Source organism: Phalacrocorax aristotelis, chromosome 14, assembly GCF_949628215.1.
Source record: "Phalacrocorax aristotelis chromosome 14, bGulAri2.1, whole genome shotgun sequence".
Taxonomy (NCBI): domain Eukaryota; kingdom Metazoa; phylum Chordata; class Aves; order Suliformes; family Phalacrocoracidae; genus Phalacrocorax; species Phalacrocorax aristotelis.
Window position 1 is genome coordinate 5,870,721 of NC_134289.1, and position 22,768 is coordinate 5,893,488.

Sequence of the window (22,768 nt, forward strand, 5' to 3'; positions counted from 1 at the left end):
AACTATTTAAATCCTCTGAAAGCAAACAATCTATACCCATCACACTGACTTTCACGCTAGGTGATCAGATTATGGGGATAATAAAATACTTGAGATACACACCACTTGCCACAACTCTCTGTTTATGCTGCCACAAGAGGACTCATGTGAACTTCTTGCTGAAAGATGAAGGACATCCTTAAAGCAAATCTTTCATTCCCGTGAATAAATTCTAGATTAGTTCAGTCTAACATAGTGTACAATTCCAGGGTATAGTATTGAAAAGCATCCTCAGGAGGGTAGAGTTCAAGCATTTATTCCTTTTACTGTTTGGCTTTCTCAGTGCTAAACAAGATAAGATGAATGCAATAAAAAATTAAACTCAGACTATGCTGATGAGCATAGAGGAAAATGAAAAGGTGTACAGAGAAGTAATGACCTCACATGACAAGAAAAAACTAGATTTATTTTTTCCTGATGGAAGAGTAACTGTAGCTCTGCTGCTTTACAGGTTTTTTTTCTTCATTTTAATTTTACTTTTGTTTCTACTTTTCTTTTATTCTTGTCTGGTGGTTGGTTTTTTTGTGGTGGTTTGTTTTTTTTTTTCTTTCTTTGCCATTCTTGCTTTTTTGGAATGTTAACCTGAGGCATGGAAGGTATGCCTATACCCTTCCTGCTTTCCTGTATCATTTACTTGGTGTCAGGATTTAAGTGTACATGGTAACTCTTTTCTTTATAAGGTTTGTATAAGCATCTTCCTTTAAATAGGGAAGTCAGGAGAATGTTGAAAAATTGCCACCTACTAGCTGTCTGTTAGAAGAATAGATTTCTTTTTCTAATCAACAGTTCCTGATGATTTTTACCTACAGAACTTAAAAATATCAAAGGTACATTTCTCTGAAATGGAAATGTTAAATTTTCACTCTGATAAATGGAGTGGCATTTCAGCTTTCATGGGCAATATCGTTCCTGTATGTAGGAGAGTGTGAGTTAACATATTGCAACATATGGGGTCTAATCAAAGGCCAGTATCCATCCCAGTGTCATCCCAGACCTACTGAGGTCAAAGCAAGAGCCCCCCATGCCATGGGTAGATTTGAGATCAGGTTCTCAAAGTTCAGTAGGTGCTTTTTAAGATAGAGTGGAGAAAAACTGAGTTCAGTTCTTCAGGGTATTTTGTAAAGAGATATAACATTTTTTGAAGGTCTATCTTTCTTCCATTGTTCAAAATGCCTTGAGTTTTCCTCATAATGATAAAAATACTGTGCTTTGAAAGGAGCTGGTGATCCAAGAATATGATTAAATGTTAGGAGGATACGAGGTAATTGGCTCTGCCATAACTGATTTCATATAAATGCAATATATTTCATATCATTAGGTGTGTTTAGAAACTGTGATGTAGAAGGCAGATTTAAAAAGTGGGATCAGAGTCAATGATCAGTGGATTTATTGTATGGGCTATGAAAAGGTATTCAAATGTGGTCCAGCAATTTGAGTAAAATTTAATGCTCCTTTGGGATAAACTCATTTTAGTTTAGAGAACATTTTGGATAGAAATTTAAATTGTTCAGCTGAAGATAATTTAAACAGTAAATAACAAAACAAAGAACACGGTATAAATTTTTTAAATAGAAATGTAGGATTGTGGTTTTGAACAGTTTTTAGTATTATTCTTTTAATTGTTTTTCTCAACACCATTTTTTCCCAAAAGCTTTTTGATATTTTTGTGTTTTTATTTTTATTTTCACAACTGTTCTTACACACACCATGCTTTCATACTGTTTCACTATGGCACCTTGATGTGTGAATAAAGGCCTTCACTCTGAAGAGGTGTTTTTATATTTAGAATTAAGCATAACACATAAGATGTACATTTAAATATTCTTTAATATTTAATCAGCAGTTGACAGGGTACAAAACCACCCTGTTTTTGGAGGTAGATGTGGCAGACACATAAAAAGTAATTTCTATGCATGGTTATTAGCAGGAGAAAGCAAATGGTACTAATTCCTATGATTCTTTGGGTTCTGAATCATGCTGTGTATGTGCAGTGTGCAAACGCAGTGTTCTGAATGTCATCTAGTATTTGTATGGGTCATGTCCTTTTTGTGTTACATGTGTTGTACTAAAATGCATGTGTTACACAGTAATGCAAATTTCAAGGGCAGTAGCACAGAAAGTAATACTGGTCAGGAGTTTTAAAGCCCACCAAAAATGTCAACAGATTTTTTTTTTCTCCTTTAAATGTCAGTCACTTTTAATAGACATAATGTGAATACTGACTGAAAAAAATGTAATTTTTTACATAGCCACCTGAAGAGGCTTTCCAGAGTTGGTTGAACCTTCTAGGTCCTTGACACTTGGAAGAGAAGAGAAAATCACTTCAAGCAGCATTCTTTGTGTCCGTACCTTGAGTTAACTACAACTGTAACAAGATCACTGGTTCTGACTTCTATGAGTTCTCATGAGCTCTTGGTGCCTAGAATAATTTTGAGCTCATTTTTCAAATAGGAGACTTGGAGATGCCTGTGGACCACTTCCATGGTTGTTTGTTCATTTTTTTTAGCTCTTTTTTGGGTGTAAAGTATGAGAGATCACATACAGAATCATGGGATAATTTCTGTTGGAAAATACCCTTAAGATCATCGAGTCCAACTGTTAACCCAGCACTGCCAACTCCACCACTAAACCATGTCCCTAAGCACCACATCTACACCTCTTTTAAACACATCCAGGGATGGTGACTCAACCACTTCCCTGGGCAGCCTGGTCCAATCACTGACAACCCTTTCAGTGAAGTAACTTTTTCCTAAAATCCAATCTAAACCTCCCTGACACAGCTTGAGGCCGTTCCCTCTCATCCTATCACTAGTAACTTGAGAGAAGAGACCAACCCCCACCTCACTGCACCCTCCTTTCAGGTAGTTGTAGAGAGTGATAAGGGCTCCCCTCAGCCTCCTTTTCTCCTGATCAGTCATAGCCTGATTTTAGAGATATGACAAGTGCATCAGGAAAGCTAAGGTATAAACCGGTTATTTTGGATCTTTCTGTTAGTCTAGACTCTACTGCCTTTGTAGAACAAGTAGATAGATATCTACCCATATACTTCAGTGTTGACAATGGACTTCTTAGCTCTTATAAGGTGAGTTGGGCTTCAAATAATATAGCTATACTTCCATTCGTAGGAAACCCCTAGCTATGACATACTAACCTGTTGTCATGGGTTCACTATCTTTTCATTGCCCTGAAGGCTGTTAAGGTAGGTTAGTGCTCTTTTAGTTTGCCGTGTCACAGACTTCTCATGTTACAAGCCACTCAATCTCTATCTAATTTTATGATTAAATAAAGAAGTCCTTCATCTATCTACTGTTCATCTATCTACTCTTCATCTTTAGAAGGCTTAGAGTCATCTTCTTTAGGTGGTTTGGTCTTGCCAGCAGTGATAGTCTTACTACCGTTCCTGTTGCTTGTGATTACATCTCCCTTGTAGAGCCTTGGCAGCCAAATTTACCTTTAAATGTTATTCTAGAGTAACTCTGGAAGTTTCTTTGTTTTAAAATTGCCCCAGAAGCACCAACAATGTAGGAATCTGGGGTCTGTTTGCTCTGCAGCACTGAAGTTCTTCATAAAAATAGAGATTCTAATGATTGCTTATGCCTGAGACTGAGATTTTCTCTCTCTAGATTGAGCACTCAGGATTAACCTATTACTGGGTTAGCTCTGAGGAGCCCTCCTGGTGTTGTAGGCAACTGAAGCTCCTTCAGGCTGATGTACAGAAACGGGGAGATAACACAACGATGATCTGAAGACTGTTCTGCAGGATTTGTGGGTGCCCTGAAATCAATTTCTTAACCTTGAGTATCAACAAATGACAGCTTTACTTCTCTGAAAGAAGTCTCTTCCAAGGAATGTTGTCAGTTGCACTCTTAGCCCTGTGGTTAGGAATGGTAATATATTAATTCAAGTTGTTCTTTGTCAAGAGGTATCTTCTGGAGGACAGAAGACAGTTCCTTTTTAGTACCTTGAGCTACAGCATTACCCAGATAGTTTTGATCTCAGGACTTGCTCTGTCTCTTGGTTTGGAGACCTGTAGCTCTTCCTGTGATTTCAGATCATCTTGCAACAAACTGAGGTCATTATCACAACCTGAGCCTCTGGTTTTTGCCATGATACTGCCTAAATGGTTGACGGTTTTCGAGATTTTAGTGGGGTGGTTCTTTGCTGTGTGGAGGTTAATTAGTAGAGACACATAGTGTGCTGAAAGAAAGTATTAGGCTTAGTGGTTGAAACATGTGGCTTGGCATATGTCTAGGTTGAACTCATCTCTTTTACCTTGCCTCTCTGCAAATCCAGTTTATTTCTGTAATCATACTAGTTTCATATTAGGTTCATTCAGCGTCTTTTTAGGCCTTACACGACCATGCTTTTGACTTTTGCTTACTTTTTTAGAATGTGTTCTGGTGGGCTTTTGGAAGTTCTCATGGGGCTTTTTCCTCCTGTTAGAATCCAGTAGTAACCAACCCTGATTTTATTATCTTCAGGAGGAAAACCATTTTTCACTCAGTCTTGCCCACATTTAAAAAAAAAAAAAAAAAAAAAAAGGGTCTTTTTCATAGCAATTACTTCAGCTAATTGTGGAAGATGGAGGTTCCTATTCTTATATCACATTGTCATGTCATTATGTTCTCCTGCAGCCTTTAGTCACTTTGATCTTGGAGGTTCAGTTTAGGTACTAACTTTCATGTGATTTTTATTTTGAGTGCTTCATTAGTGGAAACTTTTTATTCACTCTGGGTATTCTGTATTTTTGTATATTGAGAAGAAAAACTTCTTAGGAGGGCTGCTCAAGTTTTCATATCTCCTACCAAACAGTCCTGTGGCTCTTTGATTTGAGTACAGAAGCTGCCACACCAGATGGCTCACTGCCCAACAAAGACTTCTCCTTTTTTGAAAGGTCATTAAACTTAAGTTCAAGCAATAGCTGTGGCAGTCTTGCAGAGTATACCTGTAGCTGGGATCTGTAGGTCTGCCACAGAGAGCTTCATTCATTCATCTGGGCACTGTGTTTTCATTTCCATTTCAAAGCTGCCTTTGAAAGAGTAATTTTTCAGTCTTCATTCTAGCGGGAACTCTTGAACCTTTTCCCAGTCTATTTACACTATACCGTAAGTTGCTCACAATGTTCATACATACAGATAAACATTAAAGGTGAAGTCTGGTTATGTACCACAAATTATCTTTCTTGAGATACATCGTGCATATGTGCATTCAGCAGCCCACCACACCTGCTCTCCTTTGACGTCCTTTGGGAAACTGTGGCATTCTAAGTTGAGAGGAACTGAGAGGGAGAACCATATCTTGCCTATATCATTCCAACATAAGCACAAGGGATGGGATCTGGGGATTGCCCTGCAGAGATGGCAGAATGATGAAAAAAATGTAATCTGTGTTTCAGTTTTTATTAAGATGCTTCTTAGGTGTTCTTCCCCATTGTCAAATAAATGAATGGGGTTTGGTTGGTTTTTTTGTTTCTTTTTTCCAAAATAAAAATCATAAACATTTTGAAATAAAAAAAGAAAAAAAAGTAATTATTTTTTGATCAGTTCTAGGTCATGTCTGTTCATGTTTATTGTATTCATTTTGTTAAGACATTCTTTAGGTGAGTGTTGCATATGTGTGGGCATTTTAGCTGTGGAGATGGTTGCTTTTTCAATATCAAGCTACCTTGATCGCTGACGAAGTGATGTTAATCACTTAACACGACTTCATTAAAAGGTGAGAGTGGCTCATGTTTTCACCTGTTGTCACTGGCTTTTGGCAAAGTTGAAAACTTCTTGTCCTGATGATTTTGTTACTAAAAAATAACAGTCAGAGAGTTGCCATTTGGAATAAAGTGATTACTGAATGTGATTGTGATGTACTGATATAGTAGTCTCTGAACTGAGAGCTGGGCGGTGACAGCTATCGAACAACAGACAGGATTCTTTAGTTAGTTTTGGTTGAAGGTGACAGAATCCAGCAAAAAGTATTGGAGGTCTAAGACGACGTAACCTGCAAAGAAAGACAAATAGTATTGTTTATTTAAAACTAGAGGGTAATTAGGGAAGACATGATGAATTTTAAAATAAATAAATAAGCTTAATTTTAGGAAGAGTGCAGGATTTGGTTTTGGAGGCATGAAATCCGTATATTAGTTTGGGGACTTTCAACATTATGATTATGAGCAGTATTGTTATTTTCCAAAACATCCTCCTCATTTCCACATCTTCCCCTCAGGAAAGGCAGGATTACAGATCTTCATGTTGAAATTAGCTCATAATTTTTGTTGAGAAAACAAAAAGGCAAAAAATAAAATAAAAATTTTAAATTTTCTTCAAGAATGTTTTTGTATTAAAATCACAATCTAATAATACTTGATATTTTTCATCTTACAACTTGTTTAATTTTTCCTTGCTTTTGAAAAATTGAAAAAAAATCAGTCTTGTCCAACCTATTTTTACCTGCATCCACTTCTCTATATTTAGGTTGATTACAAAAATAAAGCAGAGTACAGTAAAGATGCACATTATTAATATAATTCTAGTCCACCAAATGCAGAGCAATGCTTGAACCATTTGATGGTATATGCATCACGTATTTTTGATGCTAGTGATCCATGGATAAGAACCCATATATCCACCAAAACCTCTTTTTAAGTGGTCATTTGGTTGGGAACTCAAAAATTAAATAAATCACATGCAGTCAAGAAAGGAGTCTTAGGTCTGAGGGAGTTACACATTCAGATACAGGGTAAATGACCAAGTAATAAAAACCATTTGATAACCTTGTAATAGCCCAAGTGTATTTTTATACTTCATTAGCAGATGGTTATGTACATATTTCAGAATTACAGTCGTGTGTTTTAATGTCTCTGTGTAAAAATATATTGATGAGAATCAGCCATTTTAAAAATGTTTTCAAAGGGAGGCCACTGAGGTCATATTTCCAAAATTAAGTGCAGTCTGTGGTGTAGCACTGACTCCAGCAGCAGCATACGAGCTACAAGGTACATTTGCATAAAATCCTTTTTCATAAGTGATGTGTTCATTCACACAAACAAATGCACTGTGATAATGAGTTTGGCCTCGGAAGGAGCTGTAAAAAGGCCATTAATAAGCATATGGAATAAGGGTGGAGTGCAGGATGGAGCCTGAATAGGTAACGGGGAAGAAGTAGCCTGTCCTGTAGAAGAGGGCTGTGGGCAGTTAAGAGGCACTGAAAATGCTGCTGGTAAGCAGAGAGTTTGTGCTTTACAATACTGCAAATGAAAGTATATGAAGTACAATGAACTGAGAAGCGAGGATGTAGGAGGCTCTGGAAAACACCTCATGGTTTTGACTGTTCCAATGGAAATCCTGAATTCCTGGAAGTATCTTATATTCTCCCTTGCAGCATTTTCACAATGGATGTGAAGAGCTGAATGTTTAGTTTTATGTAAATGTATGAGGTGTCTGTTTAGTTCAAAATTGCCGCACTTGTAATTATTTTCATAGTCTAGGGGCTGAGATCTTTGTTTAACAACAAAAAAAGATTTAATGGTCTGAAATTGTATATTTGTGTTTCTTTAAAAAAAAAAAGTTTTTGAAAAAGCACTAAATAAATAGGTGTTTGCTCTCCCTAATTATTCAATTTGCTAATGAAACATGTACCATGTCTTTTTTCCACACCACTTAAGAAATCTGTTCTTCCTACTGACCTTTTCAGAAGGCAAGGTAATTCAAGTGATAATCTGAAGAGGAAAGAAACAATTTGAAATACCCTATTTTCCAAATTAAATGGCATCTACTTGTATCACACTTGTGGAGACCTATTTTACAGAAGAAAATGAACCTTCCCATTACCCCTGAATTAGCTGAAGTTTGTTATTTCTGAGAAGTGACACATGAAGTAACTGTTCTGCACTCTGGAGAGAAACAGCTGAGCTTGAAGACAAGTTACTGTAGTTTCAGAGTTAATTTAAATGTCTCCAAGAGTTATGTGGGTTTCTCCATGTAAAGTTAGGGTTAAAAGCATTATTGTGGCAACTTTCCTAATATGTAAAGTATATGTTGCCAGGTTTTATAATTTGGAAGACCTGTTGACTTCAGCTGAAGCTTTGTTTATATTAAAAATTATTATATACTTCAAAATTTGCCTGAAATGATTCATACTTAAGGTATTGGTAGTGTTGCTTTCATGTGGTACGGATTTATGAATTATGCAGCATGTAATTGTGGAGGAAGGGATGGAACCCATATTATATTTGCATTTGAAACCAACATATTGCCTGAAAAAAGCTTCAGTACCACAATGTGTATTTTACTCATACATATTACAGAAGTTGAGTTCTGTCCCTATACTTCCCATTTTTCCTGTCTCTTCAGTCTCCAAGTGACAGAAAATGAGTTGCTGCAAATGAGTTTGATCTGTACTTGTTTGAGGTCCTTCTGTGTGTGATGGATTTTCCAGCTGCGTTCTCTCTTCACTCTGTATTCTGTGCATTGGGTTTCCTTTGCATCAAATTGATGTGAAGGATCAAGGGAGATATAGTGGTACTGGGTCAATTTGCAAAATAAGGCCATGCAGCACCGGAGGAATATTCCCAGGACATTCTGGGTAAAGCACAGGTTAATATTAAACTGACTCAAAATTTACAACTTATTTCAATCAAACAAGGTAAACTGCCATGGTAAGTCCAGGTTACAATTGCGGGACTTCTTAATTTGGAGAATAAGCATCAGTCTTTTGGTAGTTTTGTCTCCATTCAGACTGAAAGCAGATTCTGAAATAGTAGGAGTCTGTTGAATAGTAGTTCCAACTTTAAGCCACATGTAAAACCTTCTTCTTCTTGTTGTAGTCTATAACCATCCACGGTTTACATGCTCACCAAAAGCATTTTTATCACTTTTTACAAAAAAAATTATTATTTAAAAATGTGTTCCCACGTAAAACTAATCATGTTACTACTATAATGCTTGCTTTTATTTTAAATAAAATTTTAATCAGTGTGGGGCAATTTGCCAGAAAGAAAAATTACATGTTTATCCTTTTTATGATCACTGAATTTTGTTCGTGTTTTCTTTTTAAAATAGTGATTCCAGAGTTCATTAGTCAAGTAAAGATTGCGTTGGAGAGCTTAAGCAAGAACACAGTGCATCTGTTTGATGATAACCAGTTTGTGGACATTTCTAAGAAGGTGTATGATACAATTCATAACATCAGATGCTCAGTCATGATGATTCGGGTAAGTTTTTTATTTATTCATTTAATATTAATTTCTAATACAGTTTGGGACATCAGGGCATTTTCAGGGGAATTTAGAACTGTGTATGTGAACAATGCCCCTAAGTTCCTATTCGGATTGAATTGATCTGGGAAATTTGGATTACAATGAAACACACATGATTATACCTCAAGAAGGCTAGAATTGCATTGAGTACCAGATCAAAGTATTACATAAAAATGTGTTTTGTTCTTTAAAAATATTTATTTGTTTGGTTGATAAAGATCTTAATTCACTTCATTAATTACCCAGTTGTGGCTACAAACCCAAATCTGCTTGTAGTTCTTCAACCTTAACCTTATTTAGTGGAGTGGAGGAACAGAGACTATGTTCAGGTGACCCTAATAATATCTTGTTGAAGTTTTGTCAGCTTCACAGCAGCAGACTTAGCAGCCTGATTTCTGTCACTCTTACACAATCATAATCAATGTACTTTTCCCTGAGTTTTTCCTGAAGTTCAAGAAAATGCTTCAGAACAGCTTATTTTTAAAAATGGAAACAGAATTTTGTCAGATGCAGAATTTCCCCCAAATCTCTTCAATCCCATTTCAAATTATATAACTGAGATGCAATATCTGTATGTTCAGCAATTTTAAGTAAAACTAAACATTAATGAAAATGTAGATACAGCTTTCAAAGGAAATTAAGAAATAGATTCCTCTCTTCTTATAAATATAAAAGCATATTACAGACTAGTTTGGCCAGCAGGTTGAGGGAGGGGATTCTGCCCCTCTGCTCTGCACCTGCAGTGCTGTGTCCAGCTCTGGAGCCCCCAACACAGAAAGGACATGGACCTGTTGGAGCGGGTCCAGAGGAGGCCACAAAAGTGATCCAAGGGCTGGAGCCCCTCTCCTATGAAGACAGGCTGAGAGAGTTGGGGTTGTTCATCCTGGAGAAGGCTCAGGGGAGAGACCTTATTGCGGCCTTTCAGTACTTAAAGGGGGACTATAGGAAAGATGGGGACAGACTTTTTTGTAGGGCCTGTTGTGACAGGACAAGGGGTAATGGTTTTAAACTAAAGGAGGGTAGATTCAGACTAGATATATGGAAGACAGTTTTTACTCTGAGGGTGGTGAAACGCTGGCACAGGTTTCCCAGGGAGGTGGTCGATGCCCCATCCCTGGAAACGCTCCAGGTCAGGCTGGACGGGGCTCTGAGCAACCTGATCTAGCTGAAGATGTCCCTGCTCACTGCAGGGGGGCTGGACTAGATGGGCTCTAAAGGTTCCTTCCAACCTAAGCCTCTACGATTCTGTGATCCTAATATGGAAAATGTTAGTAAGTCTTAACATATTGCAGTGTGTAAGTTAAACAGTCCCATTAGGAATTCAAACATGCAGAATCTTTCAAAAGTCTCATCCTTATTGCAGTTGTCAAGTACGAAACTGTGTATATACTGGAGAGGTCCTGAAACATAAACCATCTTGCCCATAGCAGGAGGAGTTTATGTGAGTTGGGTTTATCTCACAAAACAAACCAGATTGAGGCCGATCCAATGTTAGGTCTTCTGATAAGTTCCTTTTTCAGTGAAGGTAGGCTAAGAGTTTTGCTTAGGGCATCTCCTTTTTTTTTCTGGATTTGTTAAGCTTCTTTTAATGCATGGATTGCTTGTCCTGCCTTCCCTTAGGGGCTCAGGGACTCTTGCTTTTTTAAGATTACAAAGTTATTTCTGTCTGTTCTTCAGTGAGATCAGAGTCTTCTATGTGTCCAGTCTGCTTGGGCTTGAACTCCAGATGATCGTGACTGACTATTCCTTTACAGAATTTTTCATTTTGGGGAAATGCACTGAGGAGTGTAACAAAGCTTCAGTCAGTTTCTGCGAAGACGCGGACACTGCTCCGCAGGAAACTCCGAGTCCTCTGTGATGTGTGTATGCATGTGGACAGTCACTCAAAGAAGAAAAGGATATTATATCCCCTGTGCTTCTTTCTGAAGGATGAGGGGAGAATTCTTTCATGTGAAGAGACTGTACATATGCATAACGCATAGTAAGTGCACAGAATACCTGTACTGAGTAAGTGCATAGTCCATCTGTAAAATTGTAAGTCATAAATGGGCAGTGTTAGTAAGATGATTTCTGTCAGTGCCATCTTCCACTTTGGCTTAACAAGTGCAATTTGACAAGGCAAGAAAAAACAAAGTATCAGAAATTACTTTGTTGGCTGTACCTGAAGCCTTGGGTACAAAGAGCAGATACTCCTTGTCCTCCTCTGAATTGCAGAAGTTATGACCAATGGTATAAGAGCCTGCCTCCATCTATACCCAGCATCTCATTATCCTAAACAACGTATGCATTTGCCATAGAAATCAATGTGGCATGAAATGTATTCAGCTCTATTTGAATGTATTTAACAGCCCAGCAGTTGCCGAGTCCTGACAAAAGCTCAGGAGATCAAAAAAAAAAAAAAAAAAAGAAAAAAAATTATTTCATTAAAAAGGAGACTTGCAGCTTTCTACTTTATGGATACTATTACTCAGGCACTGTCACAAGAAGGTTTTTTTGAGGTTTGGTGAAATGATAGTCAGGTGCTCCACCATCCCTTAGAGATACCGACTGCCAGCACGAGAGAGTGCTGAGGAAACCCTGGCATTCATTATTGAGTAAGGATGTATTTGCATTCCTAATTAGATACATCCCAGACAATGCCAGTTTCATTTCAATCTGCCTGTTAGAAGCTTTAGTAAATCTGGTGGTTATTCAGATGTATGCTGTTACCACAGCAGCCAAGGTGAGGAAATAAAAGTGTTTCGTGGCCCACTTATAGGGGCTTACTGATACAGTGCCAAAGAACAGTGTGTTGCTGATTCCAGGGGATCACAAGACTGAATCAGGGAAAGAAATTATTGATCAAAATATAATTGAGAAGTGTAAATGAACACGGACACTGATTCACGGGGGGGCAATCTTTCAACATCAAAGTAAAAGCAGAAACTCTCCAGGTCAGTTCCTAAGGAAGGATTTCAAGCATGTAATTACTCAGAGAGAATCTTTTTAAAAATAGAGTTCCTAACTGTATAACACTGCGAAATACTATTGTTAATGCAAATTATCAAATACTCTTTTCAACATCCAAGCTTAACCATAGATGCATAAAACATTCATTCCATTCCAGCAGGTATAATGTGAATAACACGTGTGAGCAACTAAATAGTGGAAGGTGTGCTGCACTGATGGGCTGTAACAGAAATGCCTCTGGAAATGCAGGGTGCTTCCCTTAAGAAGCTTTTCATTGTTTCACTTGCAAGGATTTATTCGTCCAATGGTAGCTGTTGATTTGAAATCATCAGGTATTTGATTCAGGGCATATAGTTGCATGTGCTTATTAGTGTCCAAATTCCTCAGTCCTTTTTTGACTCTTGAAGCATCTCATTTTTGTTAAATTGTAGAGGCTTTGGAAGTTTGATTTTGCAAAGAAACATTTGTGCATTATCTGGATAGTGTTTTCATCAGAACATTGCTGTAACAGACATAGATTAGGGTAGAGAGGAGACTTAAAGACAAGAATTCTGCCACAGGAAGTAAATTGAAAAGTCAAAGGAAACGGGTTGACAGTTTTTGAGAGAATATGTGTTAAATGTTGCATAATGTTAAGACTGATGCTAGAACTTCTTTAATAAAAAGGAGCTTCTATATGAAAGTTTAGTTAGTTGAAGAATATGAGACAGCTGGATCGAAGTAACAGCTAATAATATCCCATTAGGATATTAAACACAGTGGAAAGTGGTAGTAATTTCAAATGAATAATAACTACTGATAGCTGAAGCAGTAATAAAGTAGTCCTAGCAGAAATACACCAAGAACAGTGGAAGAGAATTCACCAAGTCAAAGTTTCATGGAATTCTTTGTTTTTATTGGAGGATAAACAGGTGAACTACAGTGAGTTTTCCAGAGAGGAAGAAGAGGGCAAAATGTTCATATTCCCTATTCAAAATGCTTTTACTACTCTTATGTTCATGGAAGCAGTGGAGGAGGAAACTGTGTTCCCTAATTTTGTGAGAGGTGGAAAATTTATATTGAGATTGTAGTTCTTGCCTGATACAGTGCGTCATTGTGATGCATTTCTTAAAAATCCTTACTGCTGAGTGTGTTTTCCATATGCTGTTTCTTTCAGAATTCTGGGATGGAGACTATAGGTTCCCTCAGTGTTTACGGTGTTAGGCTTTTTGAGTGTTTCTTTTGCAGATTGTGCCTTTATTACCTTTGAACAGCCATTCTCTGCACCATGTTGTACATGATCTCCACCCCCGGCTCCCCCTGAAAACTGAGGCAAAGGATTAATTTGGGGTTTCTGTCATACCTAGATACTTTTATTTTAGCTAGATCATCACTACATCCCCGTTCCATTAGTTATCTTCCCGTTTCTTTAGCTAATAGTCTTTTTCTGTGGGTTTTAATTTACTTGGCAAAAAAAAACCCCTCAGCTTAGATATATATTCAGGTGTCTACAGCATCACCCTTTTTAAAATGTTTTGGGTACTTCAGAATACCCTTGGGATGGGTTTCTTTTTCCTCCTTTTGTTGAATTCTGGGTCGTTTTTCATTCTGTTTTAAATAAATTTAAGGGTTTATCCATAACAGAGCTTGTGAGCTCTTCAGTACACTTTATTTCTCTCAGTAAGAGACATCACAGCAGACTTCGATCTCTTGTATCCAGCAGAGTTACAGGAATTTTCAGAACATGGACTTCTTGGAAAGGAAGATAGCAAGTGGTGCAAACCTTCCTATCATCCTGTTTCTCTTTCAGCCAGTTAATAACTGTCTAGTTTAAATTCCACCTTCGCTTTTATTAATGACAGAGTTATCCTACAGATGCAGGGTTTTCTACCTGTCTTTACTTCTGTAGTAGGAATGAGTTAGATCCTGTCAGATGCAGGCAATAGCACACATGAATCGAATCTCTATTTGAAAGCTAGAGAAAACAAAGCAAAGCAGGGAAGCAGTGGAGAAAAAAGGCATTTACTGCCGTCTTATACTTGTTTGCTTTTTTGAGAGAGCCCTGAGACCTTATGGGGAGGAAAGACAAAGAACAATTCATATAGTCTTGGTAAACTTAATTGTTGTTAGTCTGAAATTTATGAGTGATGCTAACTCATTGCAAATATATATTGGGAAGTTTGTTAAACACCTTTTTCTTCATTCTTCCTCTCCCACACCAATTGCATGAGAGAAAGAACTTCTGTAGTTAGGAAGCTAGTTGGACACGCACCTTTCATCAGTTTCTTGCCATTTCTGACCTAAGTAGGTCAGAGCTCACCTTTCCTTCTCTCAGCTCCTTGTCAACTTCCCTGGCAGCAAGCAGGGACTTTCTCACGTATTTTCACTTCTGCGCTCTAATGCACTAGGCTTCTGATATAAATATAGTTAGTACTTGCTATGTTGTCATCTTTTTTTAACCAGGAGAGGATTTTCTTTCCTTGTTATGTAGGAAAAAAATATGCTGGTTGTTACCAAGCAGATGTTTCCATGCCCTACTTCTTAAAATGATGCTTTCATTGCTTATTCTATCAGTGCTGTCATCCGCAGATTGGTATAGCCAGATGCAGTGTGACTGGAAAAGGATATAATATCTGATGTCCTTTAATAAAGAGCCTGGAAGTAGCGCGTGTTGTCTGTTAAGGATAGTTGGACACTTGTTCCTTTTTCAGGGTTTTATCCCAAGTCACATAAAAGGTGTTACTGGGGAATGTTATGCTTGTGCTGCACAAGCCAAATAAGAGGTGATGTAATACCGTTTAGTGCCATGATCAAATATGCAGACTTGCAGGTAAAAGCTTCCATCAGCTGTTTGTACCTGCCATATTACTTGGCTTTGTAACATCTCGAGTCTGGATCACCAGCCCTGAGGTACCATTATGGGGAAAACGTCACTCAAAGCACTGTCCCACAGAGGTTACATTTCATATCTTGATTCATCAACGTACATATTTTCAAAAAATATCTGTGTTCTTTACCTCGCAGTATAGGGGTGTGGGAAGTCATCTCATGTTGTGGAAACACTTGTTTATATTTACATCTGTATTAGCATCATAAGCACAGTCATTATTATTATGACTTTACCTTGCAGATGTCTTATCAAAATGCTCTGTACTGCAACAGTTTTGGGACACTGTCAGCATACACTTCAATTTAACATGCTGTCATTTTTTAAAATGCTACTCTCCATTTAGTACCAGGCCGGTTTGTGTTCCCAAATAAATAAAGCCAATTTCTGTTTTCTGGCAAACAACTACACATATCATTTTGCTTGTATTTCATGTTTATGTACCATATAACAAACTCTCAAAGGTCTGATTTTCTGCCAATTTCATTAGTTTAGGGCCTTTTATATCTTCAACAAATCAGATGACCGTTCTGGTTCTCTGTGTAATAGTGTTGCTGGTTTTCTTGCTTTATAGAACAAAAACCTGCTCAGCAGTGTATCTGTAAATAAAACCCACCCTCTTGTTTTCCTTGAAAGGTGCAACCTGTTTTCTTGAACATGTGGGCAGTTTGGTGCCCTAAGAAATACCTTTAGAGTTTGGAGTTGCCAGAAATGCCGTAACAAGTACCTGTTCTTCAGAGTTGAGGTGTTTCCACAAAACTACTCTCTAGCAGAAAAACAGATTAATTTATTGATTTTAAAAAGAAATGCTGTGTTCACTCCTCAGGTAGAGGAAGGGAGACAGAAGAGGAAAAAGCGGATGCTTACCCTTTTAATCTCAGACATGGGGGTGGAAGCCAAAGCAAAGATACATTATTATTTCACCCAAGGAGGGATGGCCATTCTCCTCCCACATCTTCAGGTCTCCTTTGCTTAAACCATTGAATTAGAGTCAGCAGGGTAGTTGGGGAATGATAGATTTCTTTACTTTTTGAACAAAAGTTAAGAGTGGTTTTTGTGCTTCTACATTCCTGCACTTTCAGACTAACAGGTTTTAACTTTTTGGTTCATTGTATATCTTTCTGACTGCTGCCCCTGCTCCCATGCTCCAGCCATTTGCTCAGTTTTTACAGGGAGATTTCTGATTTTAGATTCTAGGTTCTTTTTACATATAAAATGAATAGTGGATAGGAAAATAAGTGTCCCCTTCATCCCCATATGTGCAATTCCAAAATTGTCCTTTTACATCCATGTACTATGTTATTCTGTACAGAGACATCCTGTAGTACAGGAGTGTCAAAAGTAGATGCCCCCTTAACGCACAAGCACATATAGAATTTTCACATTGTTTTACATATATGGTGGAGGAATAGACTTTCTCTAACTGTATGTGTAAGCACATGAGAAAGCACTCTATATTGTCAGGCTACATCTTGTGTACAGGTCTAACAGGGAAGGTTTTCTTTCCCCTCCAACGCAGCAGCTCACATGTGCCATCCAGGTGGCTCTAGATATGACTAAATAGAAGTAAGTGTTTCAAAGGAGTGCCAGGAACTCACCACTTGGATAGTGCCATATTCAAGCCCATGGTTACTCTATGTTAACATATATTACCTTTTTTTTTATTATTTGAAATCCTTGTAATACTATTCCTTATTACTCTTTTTGTCCAAAATATTATGGTTAACTGAGCCTTCTTTCTAAACCAAAAATACTGCAGTGTCAGTTGAACCAAACCTTACTTTTCACTGTCACACATTTCACTTGTCTCACACGCTTGTCAGTGAGCGGAAAGAGAGAACAGAAACATACGCAGAGGATCACAGAAGGAAAGGACCTCAGGAGATCATCTGATCCAACCTCCTGTTGAAAGCAAAGAGATATCCAGGGCCCTGTCAAGCCAAATCTGACTTCACTGTTTTTTCTTTATATATTAATGTTAAGACAGTAATGGAGAATTGATTGTGCAGTAGTGTGTGCTAAATCTTATTTATCAAAGCAAGCTGCTTGCTACATTGCATGCAACTACTAAACTATAATACTTCTACCATTTTCTGCTATGCTTATGCCTGCTTCTTTACGTTCAGCATGACTGTTTGACACGTCTTCTCTTTTTTATTCTTTTCCCAGTTAAAAATATACTTTTCTTAAATCTGCCTTAGGTTTTCGGTTTGTAAAGCGTCAGCTAACGCGAAAGATATTGTGTTGTGTTGATTTTAAAAAGCAAAGGGAAAAAAAGGCTTTATGGGTATATAACAAATATCTGTAGACAAAAATAGTGAATGATTTCAGAAATGCTGATACAGGGAGTAGTGATGAAAGTTTCAGCTGCATACTGTATCCATTGCAGCAGAAATGTGCAATTATCCTTCCTGGCATATCTGCATTGTCTTTGCCCAAGCTGTACAGCCTTAGGCATCGTGCAAGGCTGTGAATTAAGAACTACTCAGCAGCAAATACTACGTAGCTTACCATCAAAGTCTCTTAATGCTGCGGTTACTGGTTCAGATAGAGAAGACAGAAATGGATGGCATGAACAGTTTTGACTTACATACTCTTTTGGCTTTCAATTCTTGCCGGTTTAGGGATTAAATTTATTGTAACTGTGTCATATATGTTTATGTTTTTAATTGTTCATGAAATTATCCCTCTCTTTCAGGAAAACAAACTTTCCAGAATGATATGGTAGCTCTAGTTTAGTGACTCATTGGAAACGTAAGCACAAGGCACTATTTTTTCCTGGAACGTTAAAATCTTTGCTGAGGGTTTTTTTTCTTATAGCAAAGAAAAGTGATTTGTATTCCTTCCTTGCCATTTAGTGCTTACTGTCTGATATAAATTATATTCCCAGAGAAATGGAAAGCATATTATTCTGTTAAAAGGGAAGGACTGAATTTCTGGAACTAAAACTGGGAGGCACAGCAAAAGTGTTACAAATCACAGATACTCTATTAAAATATGCATCCTGCCACATGGTTCACTGGAGTATGAGAAATGCAAGCCTGGAAATGTTGACTACCGTCTCTCAATAGTGTTAATAGCTCAGGCTATGGTTCTGATTTTGAAATCAGCCCTGTCAATGCTAGTGCCAGTTCTGGCTCAGAGGTCTTCATTGCTCAGTGTAAATCTGGCCATAGATCCTTTTTACTGATCATAATTGTCTGTACAGTCCATGGCCTAGTTGAAATTTCTCAATTGCCATTATTTTCACCGTGGAATCATCTAACTAGTAGGATAGTCTTTTTTTAGCATGTTGCAGAAAAGCGTTGAGATACATTACAAATGTATTCAATAGGTAATCGGACTTCAGAACTGTAATAATAATTATCTGTGTGCTAGATTGTGATCTCAGTTTTGGTGGCACAAGAATGGAGTAGCAGCGCTGTGGTCTGTGTCATTCCGTGCTTCGACACTGGTGTAATAATGTAAGATCTGGTCCTGTTGTCATGCATGTCCTTGCTGATGCCGCAGTGTGACAGTGAAAAAGGTTTGGGAGGAATGTATTTATTTAACCCTGAATAGTTCTTTTGGTTTACATTTTTATAATTCCTTAGTATTCCATAGGTATATTTGAATTCAGGCTTTGTTGTTAGTGATACCTTCCTGGGTTTGTTTTTTTTGGTTATTTGTTTTTAAACTTTGCTTCTGAACTTGAATCACACCAGATTATTTTCTTAAAAATTTGCTCACAGAGTTGGAATGCAGAGCTGATGAAGGCAAGTAGGCATACCAAGTAAGGAGGCATAGTAATAACAGGGAAACTGCCTCAGGAAAACCAGAAACCTTGAAAGAAAATTCTTTGGAGAATTTTTAAAAAATCCTCCACTGAGCTACTGAGCTTGATAAACGGAAGACAGTGTTTTTAAGTACTGCTTACCTGAACGGATTCTGTAGAGGTTGACAAACCTGATACTACCTAATTACCTGGGAACCTCTGGGACTTACAGCCTGCTCTTAAAAAGAGAAAAAAGAGAGCCTTCATTATATTCGGTATCAACAAAGTCAGTGTATATCGATACTGAAGTGAAGTGTGGTGCAGCAAGGGAGTACTGTGCCTCATCTAGTGCATGGACTGTGTTGAAATTGCAGTTTTAGAGTACAATTCCTTCAGTGTAACTTAGCTATTAGCTTTTGAGGCCCTCTTGCTGTTCTCTATACCAAGTACTTTAGTTAGTAGAAAATTAGAGCAGTAACATTAACGTAACAATTTGATACTCCAGTTGCCTAGCGATCCTGGTGTCCATGAAGCAATATGCATGAAATGGTTATGGAAAATGTAAGAAAACATAGCTATTCAGCAAGTTGGACACAATTCTTTCTGAAAAAAAGAAACCTTCCTTTTTCCTAGACATGGTCCAGCATGAAATAGTGCATGAGAAATGACATGTGTCAATTCAATTAGCCTTTGAAATATCCTGAAATGTTAGTGTTAAATCACCTACAAAAAGCTAACAACTTTCATGTTACTATACAGCAAAGCATATGCAAGTGAAATGCGGAGAATATAGAGCGGCCAGTAGTGTTTCCGCCACTGGGATCATGGCCAGCACAAGTAGGGGAATATCATAATTCTTTCAGGGGCACTGAAATTCACTGCCTGACTCTGTGCAGTCTTGCAGAGAAGGCCCCATGCTTGACCACAGTAATTGGTGTCAGAGCCAGACGGATAACTGACATCCGTTGTTCTTCCACCTATATTTATTGTACTAATCATAGCACTGCCTTCCTTTTACCCTCTTCATAATCAGTGTGTAATTTGCTCATTGAGGAAATCAGATAAGCAGATGTCAGAGAACTCTACATTCTTTGTTTTGCTGATGTGTTATCAGAATGGGAATCGATCCCTTTTGCCTTAGTGAGAAAGCAGTCTGGCATCTCACCTGAACATGGCATGCCATGCTATGGCTGTGAGTTTTGCTGACCCCACAGGGTTGTGCTGTCAATTACACTCTCAAAATGTTTGTGGGTTTGTGAAAGCTGGATTCCAAATATGTAAAAAACCCCTAAGTATGAGCCTTAATTAATATTCAGCAAACAAAGAACAGAGCTGAATAATTGTTTGCTGTTTCAGTGAGGAAGAGCTAACCACAACAAGGGAAGGTAGACCCCTTGTAGCACACAGTTGCATGCTTGAAGTGATGTGAGATCTCACCAGTGCCCTGGACCTTTGTAAGTACAAAGCTCAGTCTGACTGGTCAGTGGCCAACAGACAAAAAAAGCTTGTCTCCTCGATAAGCAAAGCCAGAAGTAGAACTTACCCAGATTTTAATCAGAGCAGCACCAGTGCAAATTGTGGCTTCATTTGCCAGTGTTGGGGTTTGCAGACTAATCACTTATTTCTGAAATTGAGCCAGTCCCCAGCAGAGATGAAACCTAAAATTGTGTCTGCCTAAACTTAGGTTTCCCTTCCCACTTCTCTGTTCCATTCCATTAATGTAGCCTTAAGCCTTCCATCTTACAGCTTCCACCGTCTCAGGCTTGACTGCTTGATTTACTTTTTCCGTCTGTAGGAAACTCACAGATCGGGAAGCAGATGATTCACCCTAGTTGCCTTTTAACTGCAGAAGGGATCTGCATGAAGGGAGTTATTTTTTCCTGAATGAAAAGATCATCCTATGTGATAGTGTTGCTGCTATATTGTTGCTTGTTTGGGGTTTTTTGATATATGAAATTGCACCATGCATTTGTAGAACATACCAGCTTTATAATTCATATGAGTCTTTTCTCTCTATAAATTATTGTGTTTCTCATCTGGTAGAGTTAAATCCAGATGAAATTTTAGGCTGGATTTAGGTAATCAATAAAAAAACTTCCTTTTCTTCTGATATTTTCTATTCCAGAAAATTCAATAGCAAGTATTACCTGCAGCCTGGGTATCTAGAGATGGAATGATTCACTCTTACACAGTCTGTAGGATTTCCAGGTAGCTCAGAGGTTTGGCAGGCAGCTTTTACTTGGCATAGTTGGGTTTTAGGCTGAGAAACATCTCTGCTCCTTTTTTGTTTATTCTTGGGTATGTTGATAAGCTCAGAGATTTATCTACTGCCTAGGCAAAAAAGTTGAGAGCATTATTAATTGCTGAAAAATACCATCCTACCCAAAAAGAAAGTAAAATTAATGTCAGGGACCATTCGGCAACCAACATGAATGGCTTACTGTGAAGACATAGGTTAGCATTTTTTGAAGGATTGTGGTGCTGTATCACTGTCATAGCTATGCATTGTCCTGCCTCGCATAGTATTGTTTGTTTGTGTCCTCTTCATTTCTTTTCCTGCCCCTCCTTTTTTCCATTCCTCTTCCATTTTCTCTCCTGTTACCTTACAGTTTGTCTCACGTTGTTTACATGCAGATTTACTTCTCATGCTTGATAGTAAGGTATTATAAGAATTGCCTTTTGTAAAGCATGAAAACTGGAATTCCCACAGGGTGCCAGTCTCTTTGGAAAAGAGCAACTAGTGCATGAATTCTGATTTTTATCTTGGCTAAAATAAATACTGTAATCAAGTATGAAATTTAAAGATACTAAACTATGTATAGAAATTTTATAATACATTAATCCAATTCAAAAAGCCTTGTTAGAAGCAGGGAGATACACACTAAAAGCTACCTTGGCATGTGGACGTAGATTAGAGACTAGATGTTTAAATACAAAGTTTGAGGCCCAGAGCCCCATGTTCACATGCCCTGAAGTCTACCTCAGTCTACGTACTTAGTAGTTTCTACACACCAGGAAGTCATTTGAGCGATACAAAAATAAAACAAATGGCACCATGACTTTAGTCCACCTCAGTCTCATTTCCAGAGTTAAATTCACCACTCTGCCACGCCTTCCCATACGAGACAAGGAAACTGCTGGCCAAACCAGGATAGGAGCCACCACAGCCATAGTACTGGCTGGGAATGCAGTTTAAAACAGTTGATGTTTTAGTGAAAATACTGTCATGTTCATGACTAGTAGTTTCCATTCTGTCCTGGGCCAGGTGACCTTGCTAAAGGCTTCAAAGATTAAAGGCAGTTCTGTGCCCTTGTACTTTCTTACAAAAAAGGAGCGTTTAGCCTTGTCTTTCAAAAACTGAACCATGATTGCTTTTCCTAGAAACCAACCAAAAAAACCACAACCCAAAACCACAAACCCAACCAAAACCAACAAACCCACTGCAAATGAAGCAGTTGATAAAAAAGAAATCACCATTCAGCATTGGTATTCAGCGTTGGTGCGGCCTCACCTTGAGTACTGTGTGCGGTTCTGGGCCCCACCATTTAAGAAGGGTGTGAAGGTCCTTGAATGCATCCAGAGGAGGGCAACGAAGCAGGTGACAGAGCTGGAAGGAATGTCCTGTGAGGAGTGGCTGAGGACTTCGGACTTGTCTAGTTTGGAGAAAAGGAGGCTGAGGGGTGACCTCGTTGCTCTCTGCAGTTTCCTGAGGAGGGGAAGTGGAGAGAGGGGTGCTGAGCTCTTCGCCCTGGTATCCAGTGTGGGAATGGTTCAAAGCTGTGCCAGGGAGGTTTAGTCTGGACATCAGGAAGGATTTCTTTACCGAGAAGGTAGTCAAATGCTGGAACAGGCTTCCTAGAGCGGTAGTCGGTGCCTCAAGCCTGTCGGTGTTTAAGAGGCATTTGGACAACGG

The 22,768-nt window shown here is 38.3% G+C and overlaps 1 protein-coding gene across 10 annotated transcripts in view; it reads left to right on the forward strand.

Annotated features, from left to right (window-relative positions):
• CTNNA3 (catenin alpha 3) overlaps positions 1–22,768 on the forward strand; it is a 562,887-nt gene that overhangs the window by 450,142 nt on the left and 89,977 nt on the right. For all 10 annotated transcript variants that reach the window (XM_075109794.1, XM_075109793.1, XM_075109796.1 and 7 more), the window contains one exon: positions 9,090–9,241. In XM_075109794.1, the coding sequence (XP_074965895.1) occupies positions 9,090–9,241 (152 nt within the window). The remainder of the gene's footprint in view (positions 1–9,089; positions 9,242–22,768) is intronic.